This window comes from Periplaneta americana, chromosome 1, assembly GCF_040183065.1.
Source record: "Periplaneta americana isolate PAMFEO1 chromosome 1, P.americana_PAMFEO1_priV1, whole genome shotgun sequence".
Taxonomy (NCBI): domain Eukaryota; kingdom Metazoa; phylum Arthropoda; class Insecta; order Blattodea; family Blattidae; genus Periplaneta; species Periplaneta americana.
The window spans coordinates 54,481,493-54,505,364 of record NC_091117.1 but is presented as its reverse complement, the minus strand read 5'-3'; the positions used below and the strand labels follow the sequence as shown (position 1 = coordinate 54,505,364).

The following is a 23,872-nucleotide window of genomic DNA, read 5'->3' as shown; positions in this document are numbered from 1 at the left end:
TTCAGAACTATAGAATAAATTGAATGCAACAAGTAGAGGATGGATAATGGAAGGATACCCAAACAAGTCCTATACTGCCAGTCTAAAGGGAAAAGTTCGGGACGGTAGAATAAACGGCTGATTGAGAACGTAACAGGCCACGAGGCGCAAAACGAAAAAGGCTGAGAATTATATGAAAATATATAATTAAAAATTAATTACTAGCTACCGGTACAAAACTTTATTGTTCATGGCGCTCGGAAGTGATTCCAAGGAAAGATAAACTAAAAAATCGAACTGAGTGGAATATGGAGATTAAGACGTATTTTACGAGAAATAAAAACAAAATTTGTGATAGTATGGTCACGTCGGGAAAATATAGTAGAAGAAGACTGTCAGACTACAAAACGAAATCCTCACGAGAACAGAAATCACGGTAGGTCCAACAAATGGATTGACGAAATAAGCGAAAATATGAATTCAATAAAGTAAGAGATATCAAGAATTTATGCACTAAGATCGAGAGTAACACCTTCAGATTAAGAGAAATAATGAATATGTGGATAAATTTCTGACTGTAACAATGATTGAGGGGGTTCCCTGCAGTAACAACTAAATGTACGTTTCGTCGTTTTTCCGTTTCCAGCATATATTGAATCCTTCATAACTCATCTCCCTTCTGACAAAATATTATTTCCCTCCAACAAACACAACGCCCTCTAGAAACATCTGAAAGTCGTTCTGCGCAATGTTGTTATACGAGATGTAAAATTTTGATACTCTGTATCTTAAATTCAGATTTTGCACATCAATTATTCATAGATTCCAAAAAGGCATACGACTCGGTTAAGACAGAAGTTTATATAATAATCTTATTGAATCTGGTATTCCCAAGAAACTAGTTCGATTAATTAAAATGTGTCTCAGTGAAACGTACTGTACAGCAAAGTCCGTATAGGTCAGTTTGTGTCTGACGCTTTTCCAATTCACTGTGGGCTAAAGCAAGGAGATGCACTACCACCTTTATTTTTTAACTTTGCTCTAGAATATGTCGTAGGAAAGTCCACGAAAACAGAGGGGGTTTGGAATTGAACGGATTACACCAGCTGCTTGTTTATGGGAATGACATGAATATGTTAGGAGAAAATGCACAAACTAATAGGGAAAACACGGGAATTTTACTTGAACCAAGAAATGAGATGGGTGTGGAAGTAAATCCCGAAAAAAAAAAGTATATGATTATGTCTCGTGACCAGAACATAATACGAAATGGAAATATAAAAATAGGAAATTTATCCTTTGAAGAAGTGGAAAAATTCAAATACCTTCGAGCACAAGTAACAAATATAAAAAATTATGACACTCGAGAGGAATTTAAATGCAGAATAAATATGGGAAGTGCCTGCTAATATTCGGTTGAGAAGCTTTTGTCATCCGGTCTGCTTTAAAAAAAAAAGTTAGAACTTATAAAAGTTACATTACCGGTTGTTTTGTATGGTTGGACTGTCACTTTGAAAGAGGAACAGAGGATAAGTGTGTTCGAGAATAAGGTGCTTAGTAAAATATTCGAGACTAAGAGGAATGAAGTTACAGGAGAACAAAGAAAGTTACACAACGCAGAACTGCATGCATGGTATTCTTTACCTAACATAATTAGGAACATTAAATTCAGACGTTTGAGATGAGTACGGCATGTAGCACGTACAGTACATAGGTGAATCCAGAAATGCATACAGTGTTAGTTGGAAGACCTAAGGGAAAAAGACCTTTCGGGTGGCCGAGACATAGATGGAAGGATAACATTAAAAAAGTATTTGAGGGAGGTGGGATATTATGGAAGGGGCTGGATTAATATTGCTGGGTATAGGGACCGATGATGGGCTTACGTGAGGGCGGCAATGAACCTCCAGACTCTCTAACAGCCATTTATAAGTATCAACTACTAGGTTAGCGTCGATGGAAGTGATGATAGTGAAATGTTATTTAACGGGATGAGGCCGAGAATTCGCTACATGATTACCTTACATCTGTCTTACAGTTGGCGAAAACCTGAGGAAAGAGCCCAACCAAGTAATGAATTCAAGCGGGAATCAAACCCACGCCCAAGCGCAACTCCGGGATCAGCAGGGAAAACGGACTACCGCCTGAGCTACATCGGTGACGAACTTACAGGGTGCTATTCATAGACATTTCGCTAGTTCGCGCTACGAGCGTGCTAAACTAGTCCCGGCTATCGACTGGTTACTTGTACGGGATTCATATCATATCGCTAACACTGGTTTATGAATACGAAAAACGTTAGTTCGCTGATCATCCACCGGAAGCCCGCGCTAAGAATGTCTATGTTAGTTACTATAACCGATATTATGTTAAAATTCGAGCCGAATACATACGCAAAATGAATGTTGCGTATTAAATTCTAGAAAATACGTGGAATGTGATATTAAGTGAAAATTACACCTCAGTCGATGATTTTACAGTGCGCATATTTCAATGGAGATTATTTTGCAAACATATATAGTGCACACTTATATTTCCTCGTTTAAGCCCATATAGGCCTATTAAGAAAGTGACATTTTACTCTAAAGCAAATTGTTACTAGAATAAAAATCATCATTTCAATGCATGATACTTACGTAAATTTGATAAACTCGCCCTTTGCATTTCTATAATATGTGGATAGAAGTAACGGCTTGATATATAAAATACATTATTTTTTCATTGTATATCTTCAGTGACATCATCTTTCACAAAGAAAAATAAAGGAACTGCTTTCCTTACAAAAATAGCACAGAATAAGTTACGTTCAATTGCATGTTATCTTACTTATAATTTTATTAAATTTTAAGTTCTAATGTACCTATATTGCATATTTTAGTACATTATTTTTGCACATATCTGCACACATTTTTTTCAGTATTTGACTTTACATATACGTCCGAGCTGTATTTCTTATGTATAGCTGCATTCCAAAAACATTTCTCTCACAAAGGAAACATAAACGGTATAAAGGAAGTAGCATCTCCACAGACAATGACATAATTAAGATGGAATTCCACCATGTGTGGGCAGAGCTTAGTCGCGGAAACTGTTTTACCTTTTATTCACCACAACGCACAATGCTCACGTTTCTCCGAAGCGTTTCTGTTCGTCTTGTGTTAAATGAGAACTCACACGTTCAATTTTAAACTATTCAGAAGTGAAAGACGCGAACTACAATATATTTTATACAAATACACCATTGAAATTAAACTTATTCACAAAACTCTTTTTAAAAAACATACGGCTAACTCTACAATACTTAATTTGACATATTTGCATTAGCAATTGAAATTAACGTCAGCCAAAGCTATTACGATTTTAGCAAGTTATATTATTTTTAGAAGTGATTATATTTTCCCATTCTAAGCTTTCTGTATTATATTATTGTATTCCTAAATTCTGAAATAAAAAATTATTAACTTATAACGATAGTATGCATCTTACAATAAACACGCCGTTAAGAATGTGTATCCAGACAGCCTTTACTTTCTTAACTAAACCTTGCTCTCAAATACCAAATTTGAATTTCCGTTTAGTTCTGCGAAACTATGTGTTATTATCTGTAGAATCCGCTACCAATTATAATACACTTCCGTAAAGTTGTTTTACTCTCAAACAGGCTACTAATTTTAAGAATTTCAAAGCATTTGTAATAAAACTGTTGCGCTCACTAGTTTCAAGTCCATAATTAAATGTTGACTAGAAAACTAATCAAGTCTAAACATTCTATTAAAATTGTGAAGTCCAAGACAGAAGAATTTCAGTTAGTGTCTCAACTATCGTAGTTTGAAAATTTCAACCCAGGAACCGTAAGCAATGTAATTAATTTCAGGTGGTTATTCTTTTGAGATATTTCAAACAAAAAATTTAATACAAATTTGCTCTTTTTTGCTTCCTTTTCGAGATAAAAAATGTTTTATATTAAACATTTCATAGTGTGTTTTGGGAAAGCCATTGATTGAATTCCCAATATCCTCAGTCAATTTAAGAGAGTAGTGTATTATGATATTATGATAATAAATGCGTGACAGTTTTAGTTTTGTCCTCTAAATATGCAGAAATTTAATCGGAACAATTGTAACATTTTAAAATTCCTTTGTAGAACGAGAAGTTATATTTCTTCCGATCAAATTTCTGCACATTTAAAAAACAAAACTAAAATTATTTCTATCATTTATTATCATAATACACTGCTCTCTTAAACTGAGTACATTTGGAATTAAATCAATGGCTTTTCCAAAAGACGCTATGAAATAGTTCATACAAAACAATTTTTATATCGAAAAGGAAGCAAAAACGAGCAAAATTGTATTAAACTTTTTTTGTTTGAAATATCTCAAAGAATAACCTCCCGAAATTAGACATTACTTACGATTCACTCTGTATACCACATCTTCTCTATCCTAGCTGTCTACTTTCAACATACACAATTCTTCTCTCTCTCTCTCTCTCTCTCTCTCTCTCTCTCTCTCTCTCTCTCTCTCTCTCTCTCTCTCTCTCTCTCTCTCTCTCTCTGTTTCATCATATACTTATACACTGGAGTTATTCTCAGTCTTGCTTTATATAATACGAATAACAGAGTTTCAAAATTATGTTAAAATGCTTGGTATTAATATATTACTTATAACTACTATTTAAAATATAATATTCTGCATTACTACAGTTCTACATTTCAATCAATTTTCCCAGAACACAACTACCACACCCATAAATGCTTCCCTACGTAATGATTACAATAAGCTGGTAGTTCTGACCATTAATATTTCCCCTTTAGTTGTTTCGCACCTAGCATGCATGACATCAGGTTTAGTATTCCATAAGCAAACAGCTACGTTATTTGAAGTGAATACAATGTAATGATGTTCAGTCATCTGCCTTGCATCTTACAAAGACACTTGTGTGATGGCTGACTGCCACACTAGGCTGACATGCAGTTTCCCAATATTAACATCTTGCCTTTGAAAGGAAGGTTGAAGAGGGGACAGAGGGAGGGGAAAAAACAACTTGACAGTGGTCATCACACCACACACTGTGTGTATATGTGTGTGTGTCCTTGATCAACTTCTCCTAACATCAGCATCAAGGTCATTAGAGCAGGACCTAACTAGTGGGTTACCAACTAAAAATGGGGCACAAAATATTTTTCAACGTCTATCTTAAAAAACCAGAGGACAATTTTTGATAGTAATATAATCTTCATTTTTAATCACTGTAATACACGTACAACCTACATAGTTTTATGCACTTCATCATTATACGAAGTAAAGAAGAAGTTCAAAGATCAACCTTCTGATTTTTATTGAAAAGTTTTTATATCGTATATGATTAAAAAATGATTAATTTTTTATGACATCCGCTTGTCTCTCTAGCCATTCGTATGTACGTATATCAAAAGTCTTTCTTTCCTCATAAACTACTGGATAAACTTTGTGCATATTTCTCAATTAGGATTAACTTTCCTGAGATGTACTGAGATGAAATTTAAATAATAATAATAATTGTTACGAATTAATTAAACTATTATGTATTCATTCTCTCATTTTACAATAAAAAATAATAACACAGCCTGGCGATATGTTTCAAAACGACTTTAGGGATTTCTTTCACGATTTCTTTTTCCCATCACCCATTACTCATGACTCAATGTTGTCCAGAAAATTACAAAATCAGTCACTTTGTACCCTGCATATTATTGTTTAGAAGATAGGTCTGAACCTCGTAACGCAACTACAGTAGGCCAGGAGATAATGGGGTAGTAGGCCAGTTCCCTTCTCCCTCCATTGCATACATCGCCGATAATCTACATGTTACACTAATCAGACTTCAGATGTATACAAACAATTGTTCTTCCTCTGACACATATCGTAAAGTGTGATGTACTGCCTGGTAATAGATGTACAGTCTTAGAAAAAAGTTTTGTCACACAGATACTTTATAAGTGCCAGAAAGGAGGCAGTGCGCATGATCAAATATAAAACGAAACAAAACTAATTTTATTACCTCAACTAGTCCTTCTCTTGTGAACCAGATCGCTCATCCTCTGATCGTACACACTGCCTTCTTTCTGGGACTTAAGTATCCGTGCGACAAAATGTTTTCTAAGACTACATATCAGCCAGAATGTCAATCAGAGGAAGCTCTGCATAGTATAGCCTATCTTTTTGAAATGTTTCAATTGTAATATATTTTATATATTAGTCAATTTTACAGAATTTATTAGATCATTCGTAGTTTTCTGGCCAAGGGAAGGTCCTTCACTGCAAACACAGCATTCTTCCCTTTTTATTCTTCGCCTTTCTCTTAGTCTCCACATACGATCCACATGTCTTGATATCTTCTCCTGCTCCGAACTCTTCTCTCGTTCACCATTCCTTCCAATGTATCCTTCAGAAAGCAGTTTCTTCTCAGCCAGTGAACCAGATTCTCTCTCTCTTCCTGATCAGTTTCAGCATTATATTTTCTTCGCCCACTCTTTCCAACACAGCTTCATTTCGTATTCTGTCCATTTCACCCGCTCCATTCTTATCCATATCCATATTTCAAATGCTTCCAGTTATTTCTCTTCAATATTCGTAAAAATGTACGCCTGATTAAATTCAACAGGAATTATGCCCAATTACAATGTATCATTTGATTAATTTCGATATTACTATTTTACTTTTAAAGTTGCTGTTACAGAAAAAAAATAATGTTTTCAAAATTTAAAGCAGAAGATATTTCAACTACGCATAATTTCTGCTCTGAAGTGGCATCCTTCTTTGGAGACTGCTAGTGACTACAGAATTCAGTTCAAGCTACACGCTGCCAACAACAAAGTTCACACTTATGTCACACTTATAACTCAGTTTGATAGTAGCATCGTAAGCCAATCTCAACCTCATTATGTGGGGCAGAGGGTCAGGGAGGAGGAACAGTATCACAGTAGTTGTTTACCTGCATAGTAATTTGCTTCCATTTAGAAGCAACTAATGGAAGCAATACGCACAGCAAGTAAACAACTTGCATTATTCACGTAAGAAAGGTTAAATGAGACAGAATTTCGAAATCTTTTACATGCTCATATGATAAAAGATTTTCTATGCTGATATATAAACTTGAAAGAAACGTTTTCTAAACTGAAATCGATGCCTTCAACTGTGGTTTATGCAAATGCATGAAACTTAAAACTTGCTATAAATAAAGGTATTCAGATTATTATTATTATTATTATTATTATTATTATTATTATTATTATTATTATTATTATTATTATTACTGTTGCAATCTTGAATGAAGAACAGAATGCAAATATAGTTCTAAATATTTCCTGGTTTATAGTTCATTCTGTAATAGTTTAAATCTACGAAATGAAATTGCATATTTCAACAGTGTGTGGCATTAAGATACACAGTAAGTTTCTAGTAATTTAAGCGGAAGTGCCAGGTAATGTATTTTATAACAATTTAGCGCTATACAGGGTGATTCACGAAGTTCTCCCCCGGTTTATGGAGGTGATTCCTGAGGTTATTTGATACAAAAAATCTAAACAAATTAATGGGATCACATTCATAATTACGAAGTTACGGTAATTTGAAAACGGCAGAAAAAACTTTTATTTCAGGATTTCATTAACAAAAATGCAAAAAATAATTAAAATACAAACAACTGATTGTTTATGTATCAGTCTCTATCATTTAGAGTGAATTTAAATAACATTTTAGAAAATTCCTCCCAGAATCTCAAGGCAACGGTCTGCACAGGTGTGAACTGCGCATGTAGTATTTCGCAGCTTCACATGACTGTTCCTTATTGTCGCCGCAACATGCATAATGCGTTGAAGCCACTCTTCACGTGCTTGTACCTTAACCTCATACATGATGTCTTTCATCCTCCCCCAGACCCAACTAACAACAATGTGCACATAGTTATGGCAGCAAACATGCCTAGCGCTCCATTTACTACGACGCGTTTCGAAAATGTGTTGTAATTCCATGTGATCTCATTAATTTATTTACATTTTTGTTTCAAATAACCTCAGGAATCACCTCCACAAACCGAGGAGAACTTCGTGAACCACCCTGTATAATTAAGTACATTATTCTGAAACTGTAGTGTATAAACAACATAAAAATATTGCTTTGATGAGTAAGGAATCTCCCTTCAAATCTTGAACTTCTCAAACCTGGTTCACAACCTTTGCAAGCATACACAAAACAAACAGAATCATAACGCTGGTATAGCCTACTTTGCTACTGTTATTCATTCGTTCATAGTTTTCTGCCCAAGGGTAGGTCTTTCACTGCAAACCCAGCATTCTTCAATCTTTCCTATTTTCTGCCTTCCTCTTAGTCTCCACATATTTTCCATATAACTTAATGTCGTCTAACATCTGATATCTTCTTCTGCCCCGAACTTTTCACCCATTCACCATTCCTTCCAGTGCATCCTTCAGGAGGCAGTGCTACAGTTATTATTCAGTGAAAATGTCAAAAATACAAACTATATAAGCAGAATAAGTTACAATAAATAAGGGTACAAACAAGAGAAATGGGAGATCATGTTGTAACTGTCTTCCTACAGTTGCCAAATTCTAAAAAATGTAACTTCGATATTACATATGAAAGCTTACCACAGTGCTGAAGTCATGAACAGTTAACAGATAAAATGTATGGTTATCTTACACTACATATTTAGATGGTCTAAACTTCAATCTCAGGATCTAGAAATATCAGCTTTAAAATGCTGAGGTACTTTCTGTAAACTAACACTGCTATCACAAGAAAAATAGTCTCAAAAGAAACAAGGGTACCTAGCTTCTTGTAAATGATTTTGTCGTATTTAAGAGCTGTCATAAACTCAACGGTCGAAAAACCTAATTTAGTAAACAAAATTTCGCCACTAAAGTTTTCATTCTAGTTTTCAATCCATTTAAGATTAATGAACTTTCAGTAACTTTTTCCCAACTTAATATGCCATTCAACGAAAATGAACTGTATAATAGTAGGCTGTTTTAGTATTAGGAGCTCTGCAGTTCAGTGCCCAAGGTCGATTAATCTGAATGTTATTTTTCGCGGTTTTCCTCACAATCTCCAGGAAACTTCCAGAATAATTTCTGATATCTCTTTATATCATTTTTCCCTGCTTACTCACAATTAGCATACTATCTCATTAACATGATCTCTGTAGTGAAATATACAATATCAAATACGAGATAAAATAATTTAACAATCAAAATAATATATCATTTAATTTCATACTTGTTACACAACATTAAATAATATGATAAACCATGCATTTAGTGCATCCTGATCAATGTGTTACAAAGCAGGTAAAGGCAGATAAAAGACAATACATAATAATGCATATCTGAAAATATGTCCTGCATCAGAACGTTTGTGAAACACAGGTGATATGTAGAGCTTATCATGAACCCTATACAACAGCAGTATTTACAAAAGGAGTCTAGAATACAGCAGAAATGAGCAATGCTTGCAATTATTGTTTCAAAGGGCTGGTTTCATTTGCAAGAATATGTAATTTCACACAGCACGCACTGCAATTGCACTATCCCCTTGAAATATGAAAATTGGTATCCAATGAAATATGAATACACAGAAGGTTCACAGTACTCAATTTTAGTAACTCATGTTTCTCAAAAATACACGCAGATCATACCCTGCCCATTAAACAAATGAGATGACATAAGCAGCAAAATAAATCCTCCTAACAAATCTTCAATACTTTCTATATTATAATATGAATTTGGATGTTTACAGCAAATGCCTAAAAAATGAGTGACATGCTAAAGTTTGTAGTTCCCAAATGTTAATTTGAACATTCATGGCTTACAACAAAAATTATAGGTTTAAGTTTAATTAAATAAAAAAACAATGTACACAATAAACCTGAAAATAATTTCACCCACATTCTCTTTGTTGACCACAAATTTCATGCAATCTACTTTATACCACAATCCACTCCATTAGCTGGCTGACTTACAAAGCCATGAATATTTTTAACTTTTAACAAAATAAGCACCCATCTAACTCCGAATTCTCAGAAATTTATGATGACTGCAAAAAAGAAAAAAGAAAATAAATAAATAAACAAAACAAAAAAAATTATGCTAGACAAATTTCAGATTTTCTTTTTACTTTTTAAAAATTCATAATCTTCATGCATGAATTGATATTACATAAATTACATTATAGAAGCAAGCATGTATTCTGTCATTCATTCATTCATAGTGTCCTCTCCAAGGGCAGGTCTTTCACTGCAAAACCAGCATTCTCCAGTCTTCCCTATTTTCTGCCTTCCACTTAGTCACCGCAAATAATTCATATATCTTAGTGTCGTCTATCATCTGATATCTTCTTCTGCCCTGGACTCTTCTCCCATTCATCATTCCTTCCAGTGCCTCCTTCAGAAGGCAGTTTCTTCTCAACAAGTGATCCAGCCAATTTCTTTTCCTCTTCCTGATTAGTTTCAGCATCATTCTTTCTTCACCCACTCTTTCCAACACAGCTTCGTTTCTTATTCTGTCATATCATCATAAAATTATAAACTGAAGTGTAACATGTTTTGTGTCACCTTCAGTCGATTTGAGATATTGTTTTAACAACTGCACTAATTTAATTAATACTAGCTAAATTGTAAGTTTCAGAAATACATTTTAACCAATTTAGTGCAGCATTTGGTTATAAATTCTTTAACAACACAAGAACACAAGTCATTATGGCCGAAGTGTAAATGTGATAATCAAGTGAAGGCTTCTCAAATTATCAGCATATATACTACAAAAACTTGGACAAAACAATGTCTTCTGGCATACTTGATTCACTCCTCTTAGCTACAAAATCTGAGTCGCCTTTGTGTATTTTTATGTAATGGAATTGCTTACATTTGTAGGATGAGAATGTAATTATTCAGTACAATTGTTTTTTATTTATTTATTTTATGTCGCTTTAACTTAGGAAGTCATATCACAATACATAAATAATTTTTACTGTATTACTATAATTATTAATTATTATGATTATAATCATTTTAGATACATTTGTAAATTTGGTAGCTTTCAGAAATTTAATTAAGTTTGAACTGAATGATGGGTTGATTAGAACTGTTGATAAGTCTGTTGGTATATGGAATTGATCTCGATGAAGGTGATAATGGACATTCAAAAAGTAAATAGCGTACAGAGCTCCTACTATGGCAATTGATCTAGAAGATAAGAATGTGTAATTTTGGTGTGGCCAACTCGCAGTCTGGTGATTATAACTTGATCTTGACGTTTAAAATTCTGTAGTGGATATTTCATTCTGGAATTCTGTACTATTTCGTGAAGTTTGCTGAAGGATGACTCTGTTCATGATGTTTGCCAGTGGTTGTGCAGTTTTCTGGATATGTATTTAATGGCATCCGTATGAGGAATAGATGTTAAAATATGCAATGGAAGTTGTGTAGCTTCTTTTGCTGCAGCATATGCAATTTCATTACCAGGAATACCATGATGAGAACGGATCCACATTAGAATTATTTTTCGTCCTTGTTTCATCAGATCATTAATGAGCTTGTGTATTTCTTGAATTAGTGTGTTGGTAGAGAATTATCTTAAAGAGCTTGCAAACTTGATTGAGAATCAGTGTGAAGAAGATAAGATTCACTAGACTGTGTTTCCAGAATATACTCTAAAGCTTTTTTGATGTGAAAACTGAGTAACAACATCGTGTGATCAGGGTAAACTATAGCACATCCACATCCTTGGTTAGTTTGCGATCCAGCTGTGTATATATGCGAAGGTAATTACAGTACTGATCCCATTGTTCTCTGCAAAATTGTTGGTATGTAATATTATTCATTTCAGTTTTAATAAGATATGTTAGATCCATATTTAATTCAGATAACACGATTCTCCAAGGAGGATGGGCAGTGTTTTTATTTCTTTGAGAAATGGAAGGAATTGATATATTCATTTCATTAAAGTATTGTTTCAGTCTAGAAGAAAAGGGTGCTGAATGTACTTGTATTTGTTGTTTATGATGATGTTCAGAAAATATGAGTTCATGCTAGGTCTAGATGAAGCTGCGATTTTAAAAGCACATGAAATGCTAAGTTGTTTTCTTCGAATATCAAGGGGCAGTTCAGCCACTTCTATTTGTAAACTGACCATTGGACTTGTTCGAAATGCACCCAAAGCGATTCGAAGTGCTGAGTTTTGTATTACATTAAGTTCATGTAAAGAGGACAGTTTGCTGAGTTTTATAAATTGAGTAGATTCAACATAACATCCCAACGCACTTCAACCTGGTTGTACGAGCACATCTGAATAACATCTACGGGGACCAATGGATAGGGAGAGCCGGACCTGTTGTGTGACCAGCATGATCACCTGACTTCACACTCTTAATGTCTTTTTTCTTTTGGGACATGTGCAGTAATACACCATTCAAATTCAAGAAGTTGAAATGAGAAGTCAGGTACATTTTCTTTCTCCTTCGTAGTTTTTTCTTGCTCATTCCTTGACTTACAGAATTTCGTACTATAAGTAATTGCCTCTTGCATGTTACATATCACTGTTCTTCTCCATTCCTGCACTAATAAATGACCAGTCACCTTTGAAATTCAGATTTTAACAATACAGCACTATCTGCAGTATTCACTGATAACTACATGTATTGAAATAATTCAATTGTTTGTCCTTTCCTTCTTCAAAGACAAGAGTTTTACTTGATCTTAAGAAGGGAGTAAAAGTGATTCATTCAAGTGAACAAGATAAATTGTCTGTTAAGCAGATCATGAAGATTTCAATGTCGGTAAAACAACAGTGTACGAGATTCTAAAGAAAACGAACATTTTGAAATTGTGGGAAAAACTGTGCTAATGGAAAAATAAAGAGAACTTAAGAAAATGGCGAATGAAGACATTAATGAAATAGTATGGGAGTAGTTTGTTAGTGTCAGAACTAAAAATCACCGTGTGTCGGGTTTATGGTACAGGAATATACTAGAACGATATATTTTAGTGATTTCTCAGGCTCAAATGTTTGTGGAAAGTCAGGCAGTCAAAACTGTAAACTGTGTGCAGAAAACCCTGCTTCACTACTGGAAAAAATAAAGAAAAAGTGAGTAGGTCCTAATTTTTTTCTGTTCAGTGTAATGTTTACATGTGTTCAATTATAGCGTGAGTAACTAAATGAATAAGATATTTTATTTCATCTGAAGCTGAAAATTGACATTAGCAGAAAATTTTCCCGGCCCCTTGCATTTCCATTAAGAGCAGGTTTTACTGTACTTGTAATAGACAAGATCAGAGACGAGGGCTCCTCCCAGGATTCTCCTGTTTCCACTCAACATTCAAATTTTATTCCACCAAAACTCTCCATTTCATCCTATTCATCTCTTCAATTCACATGTAAGTTATCAATTGTGATTTCAGAGTAAGATGTACGAGCTCTGAAGATGTTTTTCTGTAAAATACAACTCACTGTGCACCAGTGTCAAGACAAAAATGCTATACCTGCTGACATCTGGAAGTGTTCCTTGTGGTGGAAGAATGCCTTATGGCAAGTCGCACTTACAGAGGTTTTGATGATAATACAGTAGGGCACCGCTAGACTGAACCTCACTAAATGGAAATTCTGGGTAATTCGAACATGTCAAAAGAGAGAGAGAGAGAGAGGACAGGAGGAAGGAAAAAAAAAAAGTGTGTTTTGAACTAAAAATCTATTTAATGCTACAGTGTTTAGAAACTCAAAATGTAGAATATATAACACAACTTACTTCATCACTAGCAGTGGCGTACGCAGAATTCTGTCAAGGGGGGTGGAGGGTGGGGTCATTTTTAAAATTGTTCACAATTTATATTATCGGTACTGTATTTTAAATTTTGTGTAATGTTATTACTATTGTTATTATTATTATTATTATTATTATTATTATTATTATTATTATTATTATTATTATTGAAAATATGAACTGTCAAATGCACAAAAACGAAGGTTTCACAATAAAGTCAGAACTCAAACTAATGAGCAGGTGAATACTGCTCTTAAAATGAGTTTAAAATCGACAATGCACAATATTTAACATCTATACTACAGAACTGTCAAAACAACATTTTCAATATGTTTCACAACAAGTTAAATTTCATATTGTGTTATAAAGTCGATAGGTCTCTCTACAATAAAGATTTCATTGTTATACTTCAAACATGCAACACCAAGCACAGGAATTATACTGAAGGAGGAATAGGAGGACTATGTCTCATGTCGATGTAGATTTTGTTACTCTGACAGTGAAAAATTAGATAAGGGAAAACGATATGGATAAAAAATATATATTCAAATCTAAATATGTTATTTTTTAAAAGTTCAAGTGGGGTGGGAGGGTTCAAACAGAGTAACACCCCCTTGCATACTCCCTGATCATTAGTGAATGAATTAGTCCTTGTTTTCTATACTATTACAATAATCTGTGAGCTGCTTCTGACGAAGAACAGATAATCTTGACAAAGCAGTGGAGAGTGAAGAGTTGGGAGGGGATAATGAGTGGTTTCCTAGCTTGCACACTGTACCTCGCTTAACCCAAAAAGTCGGTAATCCAAAGAGGCCCTGGTCCCAATTAATTGAAACTAGCGGTGTTCTACTGTATGTTGAGCCATATGAAGTGAGAATGTTCTGTAATTTCGGCACCAGTCCTTTAAAAACAGATTTCTGATACAACCTCCAATAATTATTAGATTTATATTTAAAAATAAGCTGCCATAGTGGCCTAGTGGCTAGAGTACTGGACTTATAATCCTTGGACGAGGGTTTGATCTCCAGTGAACACCTGATTTATAACTTATGTTGGGCCCAAAGTCCAGGTAACACAGGAGTTTTCTCTAGGAGCTCCAATTCCCCTGTGGCATCCCAACAAATCTCCATCATCACCTCCTCTCATCACAGAGCCTCCTATGGCGCACCCTGGACAACGACTCTATCGGAACATTAGTCTACACATCTGGCTTCATATGTGTGAATGACAGTCAAATATCTGCCATTAGTAAAAAAATAAAAAATAAGTATTATTTGTAGGTTAAATTAAAAATTGGCCTAATGATTCACACTGCCATGATGTAATGTCTTAAGGTAACTTTTGCCATTTTAGTATGCTTACCTTTAATACATACAACTCTGGTATTGGAATTAATACTGGTCCTACTTATGATGTGAAGTGTGATAACTAGACCTCGGATTTTAGGTAAAAACCTATTTTGTTCCTCATGATATATACAAAAGAAAAGTTGTATATATACGAATTATGGAAATATATATTCGAAAATGGTGGTCCTATACAACCTAAAAATACCTACTTTCACGTTAGAAACTATTTTTACCTAATTTTACATTTTCTAATTTCTACAGTTGGTAATATGGAAACGCTGCGTAATTCTGTATGCCAGTCATGCCTTGACAACAACTGCAGCTAGTAATCTACACTGATGCACCCCGTACATGATTGCTGCCGTTAAATTACTGAAGTATTTTACCCTGCCTTGCTCCATATTACTTGTCTTGCCCATGCCATGAATCGCGTAGCTGAGACAATACGGCTTGAATATCCACAAGTGAATAAGTTGGTTTCCACAATTAAAAAGGTTTTTATTAAGGCACCTACGAGGATTCAATTATTTCGAGAGCAACTTCCCAATGTGCCACTTCCACCAGAACCTATTCTTACCCAATGGGGAACATGGTTACAGGTCGTGGAATATTACAGCAATCATTTGGAGGACATTAAGAACTTTGTTTTGAAACTGGGGGAGGATGCAGTGAGCATTATTTCAGCTAAAAAACTTCTATAGGACCCAACAATTGCCCGGGATATTGCATTCATCAAATCATATTATGTATTTCTGGTCCCCATTATTAATGCTCAAGAGTCTTCAGGCAAACCGGTCTACTCGCAACAGGGATTGATAGAAGAGGTGACAGAAAAAATCAACTTGGTTCCTGGTTATGTTGGTGAAAAAGTTTCTGAAAAACTCAAATCAGTGCTTCAAAAAAATCCAGGACTGACAGTTCTCCACACAGTTGCTGACATCTTGGCTTTCAAAACACCTGAACATGAATGTGCTGTTCCCTTGCATCTAATACCAACATTTAAATATGCTCCGGTATCATCAGTTGATGTGGAACGCTCATTTTCGGCATATAAGATGGTGTTATCTGAGAAGCGATGCAGTTTCTCAATGCAAAACTTAGAAAAAGTGTTAGTGGCTCTAATTATGGACATGTACAATGAAATAATGTCAAATGTTTCGGCTAATTTGTAATGGGAAATGAAATAATGTCATTTTTGTTCACCTATTTTGAATTATGACAGAACCTATTTTAGGTACCTAATTTAAGATTTTTAGGACCTAAAAGTCCGAGGTCTAGTGATTACATAAGATTCAAAGGCATAAATCAATTATAATAAAAAATGAAACAATAATGAAGAAAGTTGAAACATTTAACCATGGGAAAAAAAAAGAAACAGTGGCTGTGTTCAGCCGGGACACTGCTGAAGTAGCACTGAAATAGCGACAGCACTGAACGCCTTGCTGACCGACAGCGCTGAAATAACGGCCACAGTTTTTCATAGCAAAATCTTTTTTCGCTGCGACCCCGCAGCAAGCCAGCAAAAGTGTAGGGGGTACACATCAACCTATGGGTCATATTCCAGAGTAGACAGAACAATGGCGTGTTTCTTTGTAAACACAGTGGACATTTTGCAATCTGGTCATTCAGCAACTCACAGCTGCTGTAACTCGGCAAAAATGAATAGCTGAATTAGTGCTTTCCCAGCTGAATGCAGCTAATCATTCACATTAGAGATGACAAATTCAATTTAAGCGAAAAAATTCTTCCAACCCTGAAAAACCATGATTGATTATGATGGTGACCTCGATATTATAGTTTTGTTACATACATAGAGCTATTTGCTCTAGAAATCTGCAAGGCTATTTCACTCCACTCTGCATATTTAGACTCCATTTGAAGCAAGAATCGAAAAATTGGAGAACATTTTTTAGGCATCAGTCATAGTGTGATTGTCTTGTAATGCAGTTCGAAATCTACTTCCCAAAATCTTGCAGTATAACAGAACAGTGGTGTCTATAAAGATTGACAACAGCAGAGATGAGATACACTAAGAAGAATAACCAGTTATTCATTTCTGGGCCATAAGTGAAATCACAATATTTTAGAGGAATTAAGAATGCTACCAATTTTGAAATTCATAAATTAAATTTGAAATATAACAAGGGATGGAAAATGACAAAGTCCCAAAACAACAAGTAATATACAGAGCATTCCTAAGCAGACCAGTCCCAAGTAGTCATGTTCTGTCGGCTTATATGACGGTAGTGTGCTGCACTCACAAGAGGAAACTAAGCAACAGAGTGTGGAGTGAAACGGTCTGCATAGAAAAGCATATAGAGACCTGTTCATATGCCAGTGTATGATCACTCACCACCTGCCAACAGATTTTGTATGTAAATTAAATTAAATTATGTTTTATTTAACAACGCTCACAACTGTCGAGGTTATACCAGTGTCGCCGATGTGTCAGAATTTTGTCCCGCAGGAGTTTTCACAGAAAAATTGGAATTTTACTTGAAGCAAGTAAAGAGATAGGTTTGAAAGTAAAAGACAAAGTATATAATTATGTCTCATGACCAGAACATAGTACGAAATGGAAATATAAAAATTGGAAATTTATCCTTTAAGGTGGAAAAGTTCAAATATCTTGTAGCAACAATAGTAACAAATATAAATGACACTCGAGAGGAAATTAAACACAGAATAAATATGGGAAATTCCTGTTATTATTCAGTTGAAAAGCTTTTGTCATTCGGTCTGCTCTCAAAAGAGCTGAAAGTTAGAATTTATAAAACAGTTATAGGTATTACAGATTATTCTGTATAGTTGTGAAACTTGGACTCTCACTTTGAGAGAGGAATAGAAGTTAAGGGTGTTTGAGAACAAGGTGGCTTAGAAAAATATTTGGGGCTAAGAGGAATGAAGTTACAGGAGAATGGAGAAAGTTACACAACGTAGAACTGCACACATTGTATCCTTCACTTGACAAAATTAAGAACATTAAAGCCAGACGTTTGAGATGAGCAGGGTATGTAGCACGTATGGATGTATCCAGATATGCATATAGAGTGTTAGTTGGAAGGCCAGAGAGAAAAAGACTTTTGGGAAGGCTGAGACGTAGATTGGAAGATAATATAAAAATGGATTTGAGGGAGGTGGGATATGGTAGAGACTGAATTAATCTTGCTCAGGATAGAAATCGATGGCGAGTTTATGTGAGGGCGGCAATGAACCTCCAGGTTCCTTAAAAGTCATTTGTAAGACTTAAATGTCATTGATCTGGGCCGGGATCGAAACCGCAACCTCGGGCACAGAAAGCCAGCACTTTACCAACTGCGCCACCAAGGTCGACTTGTAAGTAGAGGCTGTAGTAGGACTGATCTACATAGGAATGCTTTCTGTGTATGTCAAAAAAAAAAGTAAGAAAAAGAGAGAGACGATAGATGTGACCCAAGAAACAGAACAGTGGACTATGACAGTACCTAACATAAGGGAGGAAAAGGAGGACGATGACATCTATGTCCGATCTAGATATTATTTTCGATTTAATTACGAAATTTGAAGTATTAATATGGAAGCAAAGTGAAACACAGAATTTTAGGGGGGAAAATTATATCCATGCATGAAATAAGAGAGGATTTTGAAATTCTTAGGAAAGATTTAAGATCTCATACTATTTTCATTTCTACAAATACTAATTGGTAGCATGTTACTTCATGTCTCATTTGAACTAGGAAAATTATTCAGAGCTAAACTGATGATATACAAATAACGAAATAATAGAATAGGAATGATAAAAGATCCTTAAAACCAAGGAGAAAACCTATTCAATAGGCACTCTGCCTACAAGAAATTTTACATGACATTTTGTATATCAGGCTCTAGTCATATTAGTGAATATGTATAAGACTCTGATCCCTCTCCTCCTTTATTAAAGGACTGGAAGAAAATAATTCGAAAGGAAAAGTTTTCTATTGCTTCCGAACATCAACTTGGTAATGAGATTTCATGAATGCTTGTGTATCAAGCACCATATGAATGTATGTTTTAAAACTAGATTATTATAAAGACTAGTGGCAGCAGTGTGTGCCATGTACAAAATCAGATGTCTTCCTGATATGTCACTGGCCTCAGTCACGAGTCTATTCGAGGCCAAAATATGGCGAATGTGTACAGATAAGGAAATAAAATTTGGAGCTCCCTTACTGTGTAAGTTTCACTTACAACACACTGCGCATGTGCAGTAGGTAACCAAGAGCTCCTGTATATATGCTACTTGTGGATAGTCATGTGAAATTATTGCCTACATACAGGTGAACTAGCACCAAATTTTAATTCCGTATCTGTACATATGGATTGAAATAATCTGGGAGTATCTAATATCAACGCAACTATGCCACACGAAACCTTCAAGGTAAGATTCCTAAAGGTGCTCTCATCCTGAGCAAATATGCACCCTCAAGACTGGTGTACGTACTTGGAAGGGAAATATTCTTCCTAAAAGGCTTAAGAACGAGCCAAAGTCGTGCTTAAAGGAATATTGCAGAAAAGGGAGAAATTCTACACATTGGACTCCATGATGAAACGTGAGTGGGAGGAATCAGGCTACAAACTAAGGCAAGTAATAATGGGCCTTGCTGTACATTGATGTCATTTTAAGATTTGCAATAGGAGAAGATTCCATAAACCAAATGATGGTTGCGTTAATCAACTAGAAACAACAAAGAGAGCAACCCTTACCACCAGTGTTGAATCCAGAGGGAGTACCGGGGTGAAGAATCAGAGTCCCCCCGGCTCTGATTATTGTATTCCTACCAAAATTCAATGGTGTCTCTAATCTAATTCGATTTTTAAATTTTAAAACCAAAATCAAATTCTTATACCTACTGACAATCATGAGAATATAGAAATAACACGCATATTACTACATTCTATGCCAAGGCCTAATGCTAGATAAGTTAAAAAGAATAATAAATTCATGTCCTACCTGAATAATCTATCTCCTTTAAAAATACAATAAAATTGCACAAAAAAAATGCCTAGCTACTTAAGTCACGAAGTCATACAGAAAATAAGTATAGGATCAAAGACAAAACCAAACATCTTACATACTGGTATGCATTTAATACATTAACTCAATATTAATCTAAGTCATCACTATATAAATCCGTATCATCACATAAGTAATAGGTCTAACTTATGTGGAATTAACATAGGCCTGCTAGTATTAGTACACGGAAAAATTAACATTTGTATCACACACTGGATGATAGGCCTACTTTCTGAACTTAGAGCACTCTTAAATTCTTTTGTAACTCTTTAACTCAAAGTAATAATAGATCTACCTACTAGGCTATACTTTTAAATTTATTAATGAAAATCTCTATGGTAGGTTTAGTTTTCATTTATCTTAATGATTTCATCTGTTTTATATAATTGGACAAAGGTCTAGGCCTACAATTACCAATGTAGGCCTACTGTAATTACCTGTTCTTTGAATAGCAGATCAGACATGCTCTTATTCCATTAAATTTTACATAGTTCTATATTTCAATCGTTTCGAAGAAGGAATTTTAAGGGGATAACAAATTAAGATAGACCTAACATAAATTCAAAGTGTTGTAGGTGTAAGAGTATCTTAATAAAATATACAATAGACCTAACATCTCACTACAATTCATTCCAAAAGATAAATTATGCATATTAGTTTATATTTTCATTAATTCAACACAAAAGGTTTCATTCAAAAATAAATATAAACATTACTACAAAGTTTAAAGCATCGTTCATGCATGTGAAACAAATATAACTGAAACTTGACAGCCCATATCCACTCTCTACTTTATCTCTCGGTAACACAAGAAATCACATAAAAACTTAGCAAAAGTAACTTGAATATATAAAAATTAAAACATATGAACTCACCACCTCCCGAGGTCCAGCGATTTTCAGTCATCCCCCCTGTTTTGCGCAATGCTCCATCTGTAATCTGGACGAAAATACTTGTTCAATATTTTACTAGCATATAATAAACATTTAATTCATATTTTAATTCGATTAAAACTAGCGTAGCTGTTGAAACTTCTGAGAAATTGTACTAAAACTATGCACGACTATCAAAGTAAATTAATAACATATATTTAGAAGTCTACTACATTTGCACAAATTGAACGCTAAGGTTAGGGTTGGCATTCCCCATTCACTAAATCAAGGTATATACAATACACTTAATACAACAAATTCATATTTCAAAACGAAAAAAACAGGCCACAGGCAAATTTGGCATTCTTATTGTAACTATAAAGACATGTAAATAAACCAAGGCATCCTCAAGCATATAATAAAGTCTTCTATCTACAAGAATACCTGGAGATGAAGTTTGTTTCGGACATTCATTGCTTCCTTTAGTGCGAGATCTTGGTTTCGCCTCACATTTCAACGGTTATCTTCTTTAAGAGCACAATTACTGAGAAGCTATCCTAAACGATGCACTTCTATCATATTCTACACTGCTTGTAATGGGTGTAATAACCCTCATAGTGCACACAATTTAAATTACAACAAAATGTTACGGAGCTTGTCAATGTTCTCCCGAAGTTATGCACTCCTAAAATGTTACGCTGAGCGATGTATTCACTGCAGCAAAACATACCTCTTTCTCGGATCCAGTGTATTTAACAAAGTACGAGGATCCTTTTTATGTCAATAAACACTGGATATTCAAGTATAAAAGCACATTATTTTAATAAAATAGTTTGCACAAGAAAGGAGAAAAACTCATCTAGAAGATGGCGACCGCCCGTCAGTTGCCGATTTATGATCATTTTCTTGCATGGTCACTTTTGAACTGAGAATAACTGCACAAAACTGCATTTCCACCACCTTCGGATATATTGACCAACATTCATCTGTCCATAATATATATCAGCTCACTTGTATAAATTACGAATCTTCCATTAAAAAAATACTTGCCATGCTTCCTACAAATACATCAAAACTACTCAATTTGTTTCGCAGGTGAAAATGACGTCATGTCATTTTACTTTCGGGTATTTTCGGACAATTTCGCGGTCAATTTGAGAAAGTTTTGACGTGAGGCAGTTTCTTAATTATTGTAATAGCTACAAAATATATGTTACGGAAAATTCTCTTTAAATAGCGTCAAAACATATGGTCTAAACCTTGCACTACTTACTACACCACTCTAGTGCGTAACTTTACTCAAAATGCAAAAATTACAATTGCCCCATGCACTTTCAAAAAGGATATGATGTGAAAATTAAACTCGAAATCCATTAAATCATTTTCATTAAACATAATTTTTCGCTTTCAGACAGAAATAATTTCAAGCAGACAAATCAAACTTTGCTATATTTGCCAGTAAACGACCTACGACAAATCTGACTTGTTAGAGAGGACAAGACGTTATTTAGCTAATTTTTCATGGATTTGTATCAATATTTTTCCTAAATTAAGAAATAAATTATAGTTTGGTTTCAGCCAAATAAGTTTTATTTCAAATTAGTTGTTTATATATTAAAAATATATCCATATATGTGTATGTAGTATGTGCGTATGTGTACCTATGTAAGTATATCATCATCATCATCATCATCATCGTCATCATCATTCAAGTAGCCTACTAAATCTTTTGTGACTTGAAAGCAATTAGTTCTCCCAGTTGGTTGTTGGCCAATAGGGAGCAAGTCTAGTAGAGGTAGGGCTGCTACCACAAGTGTACCGAAATGTTTATTTATACAAAAAAAATACCATTATGGAATTAACTTTGTATTTCATAAAATATAGAGTAATACAATACATTAGTACAGATAATCAGGATAAATAAGATTCTTGTGCAAAATATATATCAGTACCGGTAGTAAAATCACAAATTAATTTTAAGTCAATTTGCACACAACAGAATGATTAGTAGATGAGTTAACTACATGCATAAAATACTTTCTTCATTTTTACAGTAATTTTCATACTTGCAATGTAGATCCTAAATAATATTTTGAACGATAATTACTAAACAATTTTCCTTATTTACCATTATTGTTTACATGCTTTGTAAGTTGACAATACTGCATATTCTCTGGTTGCTATAGAAACAAAAGAAATTCACAGTGCTGTTATAACACTAGTGCGGTTAAATAGACACAAATAGAGCCTTTATTTAGAAAAATGCACATTTTCATATTATTTTCTTTTACACTTTTCCAGTACTGTACCTATATTAACTTAGTGCAACTGTTCCTCTATGCTTCTTTAATTTCTTCATCCACTTAATCTTTTGCCATAATCATTAAATGATTACAAAACTTCCAATTAAACTCATATTATATTGATCACATTAAAACAAATTTAATTACCAGAAACAACAATGACCTTTACACTGAAACAAAATAACCTACATACTGCCTTGGCAATGACGTTCAAAACTTTCTTATAGGAGAAATATTTACTTATCAAATAAGTTTTTGCAATATTCAAAATTAAAAACAAATTTATTTAAATGACGATCGTCCAAAAAATAACGTGTAATACATATGAGTTAAGTGCGTAACAGAATCTCAGAAACTGAAAAAACGCGGCAAAGCCTCTTTTTTTCAAACTGTTTTCTCGATTCTGTTATAATGCACTTACCACACTTGTATCGCAATATACTATATTCCCCTTAACAAAGCGATATATTTATTGTACTTATAAACAAACTAGACACAAAAAAAAATTGTCTCTTACAGTCTG

General features: G+C 34.3%; 1 protein-coding gene across 2 annotated transcripts in view; it reads right to left on the bottom strand.

The window, feature by feature from the left end:
- The window catches only part of Tlk (Tousled-like kinase), a 438,411-nt gene extending 416,200 nt beyond the window's left edge, over nucleotides 1-22,211 (bottom strand). The window contains exons 1-2 of one of the 2 annotated variants that reach the window (XM_069820426.1): nucleotides 21,491-22,211; nucleotides 21,050-21,113 (exon numbers count right to left, since the gene is read on the bottom strand). In XM_069820426.1, the coding sequence (XP_069676527.1) occupies nucleotides 21,050-21,113; nucleotides 21,491-21,520 (94 nt within the window). In that variant the 5' untranslated portion in view covers nucleotides 21,521-22,211. The remainder of the gene's footprint in view (nucleotides 1-21,049; nucleotides 21,114-21,490) is intronic. The other variant, XM_069820455.1, reaches the window with a different exon arrangement.
- Nucleotides 22,212-23,872: the final 1,661 nt, after the last annotated feature.